The 7,143-nt window shown below is 47.8% G+C and overlaps 1 protein-coding gene across 2 annotated transcripts; it reads right to left on the bottom strand.

Annotated features, from left to right (window-relative positions):
• LOC123060699 (probable F-box protein At3g61730) lies at positions 1-6,910 on the bottom strand. 2 transcript variants are annotated; one of them, XM_044483517.1, is made up of 12 exons: positions 6,562-6,618; positions 5,703-5,776; positions 5,358-5,470; positions 5,174-5,232; positions 2,656-3,728; positions 1,571-1,803; positions 1,431-1,475; positions 1,162-1,329; positions 997-1,044; positions 735-905; positions 524-631; positions 1-421 (listed from the first exon to the last, which is right to left on the bottom strand). In XM_044483517.1, the coding sequence occupies exons 5-12, from the start codon at positions 3,012-3,014 to the stop codon at positions 336-338; spliced, it is 1,218 nt and encodes a 405-aa protein (XP_044339452.1). In that variant the 5' UTR covers positions 3,015-3,728; positions 5,174-5,232; positions 5,358-5,470; positions 5,703-5,776; positions 6,562-6,618; the 3' UTR covers positions 1-335. The 2 variants fall into 2 exon arrangements, with proteins under 2 accessions (XP_044339452.1, XP_044339453.1); XM_044483518.1 differs by lacking the exons at positions 1-421; positions 524-631; positions 735-905; ... (2 more) ...; positions 1,431-1,475; positions 1,571-1,803 and adding an exon at positions 6,715-6,910 and having other exon boundaries at positions 3,378-3,728; positions 5,358-5,475; positions 6,562-6,615.
• Between the last annotated feature and the right edge of the window lie 233 nt (positions 6,911-7,143).

Genomic DNA, 7,143 nt, shown 5'->3' with positions numbered 1-7,143 from the left:
TAATCCACAAGGTGCTATATATATTTATATATATGCTCAAAAAACTGTGCAGCTCTTCGACGAAGTACAAATATACTGCATTAAACATTGATCGATAAAACAAACAGAGAGCCCGCCCCATTTGTGCAATTTCCTACTTTCCTTTTCTAAGCGCCGATTTAATTACTCTACTCTCTTTTTTCTGCGATGGAATTTATCTACCCCACTGTACCCCTTCCTTTCTGACTATCCCCCTGTCAGCGCTAGCATCAGAGCAAACTAAATACCAGGCATTAACACATTTCCACAACGCAGCATCAAGGAACCCAGCCAGAAATGAACCAAGCACGAACGAATCACAGGAGCTGCTGCGTGATCCTGACAGATACGATCTGCCCGCCCCTCGACATGTCCCGCATCGCCTGGAACCTCGACAGCAACCCTGTCATGAGAGACACACGCGCATGCCATAGCATGTCAGAACTAGACTTCAGGCAGATATATGCTTTGCTTCAGGTCATGATCTTGCTGGAACTAGACATACCTTCGTTGGGCTTGAGGTTGCTGCTGAGGGCGACAGCGACCGGGGTGAAGCATCCCTTTGGCAGCAGGTTGGTGCGATCCCGGATCCAAGACTTGGAATTGAGAATATCTGCACAAACGATGCCACAGTCAGCGTGAGTGTCATCCTCATATCCGGGCAATCACACACGAGTAATGAAGTGCTGGAATGGATGAATAGTTCAGGAACAAACTTTTGATGCATGGGGAATCGATGTAGTCGTAGTTGAAGATGGCAGCGGCGGCAGTATCCAGCTTCCCATTGCTGAAGTGACTGCCAAGGTCCTCGTACTCCCAGGTCCCATCCCTGAACTTGTTCTCCAGGTACAGCTCGCAGTGCCGCGCATCCAGAACCTGCATCGTCCCTGTACCACAGGTTGTTCCAATCCAAACCAAATTCAGAAACAAGCACCACAATGGCAGGACCAAGAACAAACTCCAGCCTAGGATCATCACCTTCGCACTTGTTGAGGTTGCACACGGGGCATCGCACCATGTTCATGTCTGCAACATTCAGAAGAACCAAAGAACAATGAAGAATGTCAGACATTTTAACAAGACCAGCAAGTGAGCCAGGAATGGCCAAGAAGAAGGGCACATGATCATGATGTATGCACGCACCAGCGATCCAGATGCCGGGGCGGACATTGGTGAGCAAGCAGGCTCCCATGAATCCGATGGAGATCTCCGGGCCATCATCCAGGATCGGCCTCCACGGTGGCAGTGCCAGCTTGGCCGTCAGCAGCAGCTTCGGCGTGTCCATCAGGAATCCACCAATGCGAAACCACTCTGCACCACACCAAGCGTCAGGTAAACACATGACAGTAAACAGCAAGAAACAGGCCAGGAGAGGATTTCGGTAGCCGGCACGTCGCTTGAGGTGTGCTCACCAATGTGCTTCTCGGGCTGACGGAAGCAGTACGCATGGGTATCGTCTGAAAGAAACAGAGGGCGGAGGAGCACGCATGTCAGTACGTGCGACTGGTGTCAGTGGGAGGAAGGAGAAGCACACGGAAGACTCGGTGCATACCGAAGGCGGTGGCGTAGAGGAGGCGCCAGGAGCGGTGGAACGGGCGGGGAACGTGGAGGAGCCTGAGCATCTTGGGATCGTTGGTGCGGAGCGAGAGGTCGCGGAGGAAGGCGTAGCGCCAGATGGAGTCCTCGTAGAGGAGGCGGAAGAACCAGAGGCAGGTGGCGGAGAGCCTCAGCAGGTCAGCGCCGTGCAGGTGCTTGGCCACCTCCGTCCAGATGTCCGGCTCATACCTGCACCAAACAACATGACGAGAGTATTCAGATTTCAAACCTGCAGCACAAATCACAGAATAGACAGATAACGAATTCCTGAATCACAACACAAAGCAGGAAACTACGACTCCAATCCCAGTAGAATTCCTGAAGCATCGGAATCACAAGTAATCGGTTCATGCGTCAGGCATTATGCGTTGGTCAGCAAACACTTGGCTCCAGCGAATTTGAATTCGAACCAAAAAACAAGATAACACAGCAGTAGTCCTAAAGTGCGACTAATTCGAACACCTACTGCTTCAAAACCACCAGCAGAACCGGACCCGAATCAATTCAAACACACGAAGCTATGCCCAGCGACTCTGCATTCCTAATTGGGAACACTAAGCCCAGAATTTCGAGGGCGCAGCGCACCAGTTCTTACCCCAAACACATCTGACGCAACAGAAATTCGAATAATCTCCAAGCTCCAGTCTACTACATCCAGAGGATTCAAACAGCAACACACACTGCAAACTGGTTTAAGTTGCGATCGCTTCAGTACCAAGCTCGATTCACAGAAGCAGAATTCAAAGCAGGTCAATAAGAGATTCAATAAGCAATTCGGTAGGTAATTTGCACGGATTCATCACACAAATGCTCAAGTCCAATTCCCTCCCTCCGATCCGACGCACCAAAGTTCCAGAACCACACACGCACACTTCATGACCACAGGATTCAAACTAGGAACTCGAATCGATTCGAAGCGCAGTCCAACTAAGCCCACCACCACGGGAAAATTCAAATCGACAGACCCGCACGCACGCATACACCAGACAGAGCAGCGGGAGAGCAGAGAGAGAGAGGGAGAGGAGGCGGGGAACAGCTTACCAGTTGAAGGGGACGCGAGAGCGGGGGATGAAGGAGACGCGCGAGAGCGGCGCCACGATCCTGCAGCACCTGGAAGGCTGGAGCCCGGCGACGGGGCTCCCGATGCCCTGCTGCACGCACCTGGCCCTCTTGCTCGGCGCTGGCGGCTTCTGCGCCGCCGCCGGCCGCCGTGGTGGCTGCTTCCTCTCCGCGTCCTGCTTCCGCGGCCGCTTCCTGGGCGGCGTGGGCGGCGGCGACGAGACGAAGTCGGGGTCGAGGCGCCGCGGCCGCGGGCGCTTCCTCAGCTCCATCACCATCCCCTCCCCCGGCTCTCTCTGTGGCTGTGGCTCCGGGCGCAGGAGGGAGAAGGCCTTGCCCATGCAGCGCCTGGGGCTGGGAGGCGGAGGCGAGGTGCCGTGCGCTGCTGCTGCTGCGTGTGTGGGGGGAGGAGGAGCAGCGACGATCGCATATATAGGTGGAGGCGAGCGACACGGGTTTCGAAATTTGAAAATGGCTGGGAGAACTGAAGCAGAGCTGGAGTCCACGCGTGTCGTCCCACCGGTTCACTGGCGTGTGGGCCCGCCGCGACGTCCATTCTGGTGGGCCCCACAATCCAGCGGACACGAACGAAGGTTGCCTGGTACAGTTTCTTCTGCCAGAGGGGAATGAAAAGTGCAGGATTAATAAATAACTGTATGTGCAGGAATGGCTGCAGCTTCTGAATGCAAGCACAGAGACTACTCTTGCAGAGCAAAGATGCCGTTTATATCTGGGTTTTGTAGCAACTACTGTAATTTGCACAGAATTTGATTCAGTTCAAATAAACAAATGGAATCAAGGATTACAGAAGGGAGTTGTGAGCTGCACAAGTAAAGTGCCGCTCGTGTAGCATTTATGCACAATACGGAGCTTGATCCAGCCACCAGTCATCAGAGAACAGGGAAATGGGCGGAATACATGCACTGCTGGAGCGATGGAGATGAACCGGTTCTCTGATTTTGCTGGAGCGATGAAATCATAGTTCAGTGTCGCAGAGCTTGACCATCAGGTCGGAGACGATCCGCCGAGCAAAAGGGATGTAGCTCAAGCTATACCTGAGGTGAAATGAGGAAAACATGGTCAGGTAATTCTGTCTTCTTCTGAAACTAGGTAATTCTGTCAGTTGATTGAAAGGGGGAAGAACAGGAAATAGAGATACAATCAGCGCATTGTTTCCTTGGTTGGGTGAATTTACAGTGTCCAAATACCCTGCATCTATGTTCACCGCATGCTATGTACACATCTGCGTTCAAATAGAGCATTATATCATGTTTCCCTTTGGTTCAAACTGAGATACCGTATCCTACTGTACACTGCTGCTGGACCTTGATTACAAGAAGAAAAAGTTGCAAGGACACACCAGAACTGCATGTCATGATTCAGCAAGGAAAACGCGACGGCAACACTATCATACAGGCCAGTTTAGCTGGTAACTCCAGTTATATTTTTTCTTCTGGATCCTTGCAGCATTACTTATTAGTTCTTACACTCAACAAAAGGTTTGGCTACTGATTGCCCCAGCACTTTCAACAGCCCTGAGGAGCTAATAGTCAGGCATTGCTTACTCCAGGTTCGCACATGCCACGGACCGTTTATACAGAGATGATGCTATGACCACTCATGGTTATGGGCTACTAATAGAGCATCATTATTTGGTACTCCCTCCGACCCATAATAAGTGTCGCAGTTTTGAACTAAGGTTTTACTGCGACACTTATTTTGGATCAGAGGGAGTGGCATTTTAGGTATGTGCTGTTTACAATTGTATACTTGTATAGCTATGTAGGTCCAACTGTACAAGAAGAACGTTATCAAAAAAGACATAGTCAAGGCCCATGTATAACGGAGTGCATTCAAGGACTGGGCGAATTGCATATCATCCACTGATGTAAATGTGCTTCCACCACTCAAATCTCAAATAAAAAGTAAGTTAGAGATGTAGCTCTATTTCGAATTCCAAAAGTAAGTTAGAGATGTAGCTCTATTTCGAATTCCAGGTATTGCTTCTTCGACAATTTGACATGGCAACTGAACGTACTACACATATACAATGACTTGAATAACTAGGGTGAAGAGGTATACATAAGACAAAACGAAAAAAATGAGGACAAGCTGAAAATGATTCCTGAAAATGCAAGAGGACATAACAGTTTTCTATCATCTTGAAGTATAAGCTAATCTCAGTTTTGCTAATGGTCCTCTAGACACACATTCGGTGCATGATAGCACTCAAGGATCAAATGACTGCACATAATTAACTGTGTCCATGTTATATGCTTGAAAAATATTGACATGTGTTCAGATTATCCTAGTGCATGCAGCAGAACGAGCAAAACAAGCAAGTATTTAGGTAGTCTTATGTCTTCCCTTGGTCTAATTGAGGTACATCATGCCTCAATTCAATTAAGGCATATTTGCAACTTTTCAAGTGACATTACAATGTGATAGTTGAAGGATTAACAAGTCAGTAAGTCTACTATTCGTAGGAAAGGCAACTTACCAGAAGAGCGCACATATCTCACATATGATTGCAATCAATGTTAGCAGCTTGTCATGAATCTGCACATAGACCACAATCAGAACACACGGTTATCTGTTGGGTTTTGATAGCTGTTTATTCAACTAGGTTATTTACTTACAGGAATAAAGCCATAAAATGAACTAAGGGTTTAGAGATTACTAACCAAAAGAGCGAAAATCAGAGCAAAAACAGCACATCCAGCATAAATAGCCGTTGCGTAAACACGAACTGGGTCAAGCATCATCCTCAATTGTTTATTTACCCCCATTACGAAGACTGTGCTGCCAAACAAAGGTTGAAATCAACATATTGCAACAGGTGAATATTCAAGAGAAAGTTAAGTAGAGCTAATGCATGAGCTGAACATATGTATCAAACTGGCATTTGACAGGATCATATGATTCACTTGAAAATTTTACTGCAGTTATATATAATAAATAGCAACACCGATATAGGGAAGAGTACAAATGTAAACAGAAAGCCCATCAGTTAAAATCTGTGTAATCACCTGCCAACTGCCATTATGTTTCCAAATGTAAACAACAGAGCAAATTTGATAGGTCTGGCGAAAACAATAAGTGACTGCAAAATAAAATAAAAGGTAAGTACTAAATCATATGAAGAACTTACATTTAGACACGTTTTATTTGCTGCAGCTAACTTCTGGTAAAGAGTTTAGAATTGCCAGTATATCTTACTATAAGTTTGAAGCCTAATGATACAATTTTCACACACTAAAGGAATTAGGTGAATTAACAATTGTCTCCGTCATCCAAGACAAAATCAGAACAAATTTCGCATAAGCATGGCATTTAAAACCTTAATAACTCCAACTAAGAGAAGGCAAAGCATCAGTTCAGCAGTTCGCTAGCACCGACAGGGGACAGGTTAAATGTGACATGAGCTTACCGGGAAGGGCTCACAAGCACTGGCAGGTTAAATGTGACACATTAAATGTGACATGAGCTTACCGGGAAGGGCTCACAAGCACTGACAGGTTAAATGTGACACAAGCTTACCAGGAAGGGCAAATCCAGCGAAGAAATCAGTGTCTTGGGTTAACTAAAGTTCTTAATGCTGAAATAGGCATTTAAGCGTGTGACCCATTTCTTTCGACTTATAGCTTTGTTAAGCCTAAATGTCTGAATGACATATTCGATATTTGGAAGGAATAGCATCAGGCATTGCCGGAAATAACACAGTAAGCACAACTCTTGACTATAGTTCTTAATCCCTCAATGTATAGGATCCAATTGCTGAAAATAGCGTCAGCACGGGCAGCCAACATGGCTAATTATTCACCTGCAGTCAACTACAGCAAAAGCTGTGCGTGCGACAGATCATAGGCGGAAATTACAGCGACGTACCAGCATCATGAGGGCGAGTCCAGCAACCAAGCAAGCCGCGAAGGCGTAGAGCCGCTGAACCAGGCAAAACAAGCAGAACACATCAGATCGACAAGGACCAAGAAAGTAGAAACAGCTGCTGCGGTCGAGGGTTCTTGGAGGGGTCTGCTTTACCTGGAGAGGGGACAGAGAGCAGAGGCCTTCGGTATCACCGAGGATGTCGTCCTCCTGCCACTCCTCGTCGTCGCCGCCGGCGAGCGACCGGTGGAGGCGGGTGAGGGCGTCCATTATTGCTCCGATCGGGTTCTCTGCTTCAGTTTTGGGGATCGGCTTCCATCGGGTTGGCGTGGACAGGAGTGCTTACATGAAATCTGGGCCGTCCGTTTGGCTCCTCGGCGATCTGAAAGCTGAGAAGAAGTCGAGAGTTCGGTGCTAGGAGCATCCGCCGTGTCTTTTTTTTGACACCCAAGCGGTCATATACACGCGCATACACTTACCCCTATAAACGCACATACGCAGATCCTATCCCTATGAACGCACACACGCACACTCTATTTCTATGAACACCCCAAAAGACTGAACTGGCATATTATCTCAAAATTT

This window comes from Triticum aestivum, chromosome 3A, assembly GCF_018294505.1.
Source record: "Triticum aestivum cultivar Chinese Spring chromosome 3A, IWGSC CS RefSeq v2.1, whole genome shotgun sequence".
Taxonomy (NCBI): domain Eukaryota; kingdom Viridiplantae; phylum Streptophyta; class Magnoliopsida; order Poales; family Poaceae; genus Triticum; species Triticum aestivum.
The sequence above is the reverse complement of the archived record's forward strand: the minus strand, read 5'-3'. Positions and strand labels throughout refer to the sequence as shown.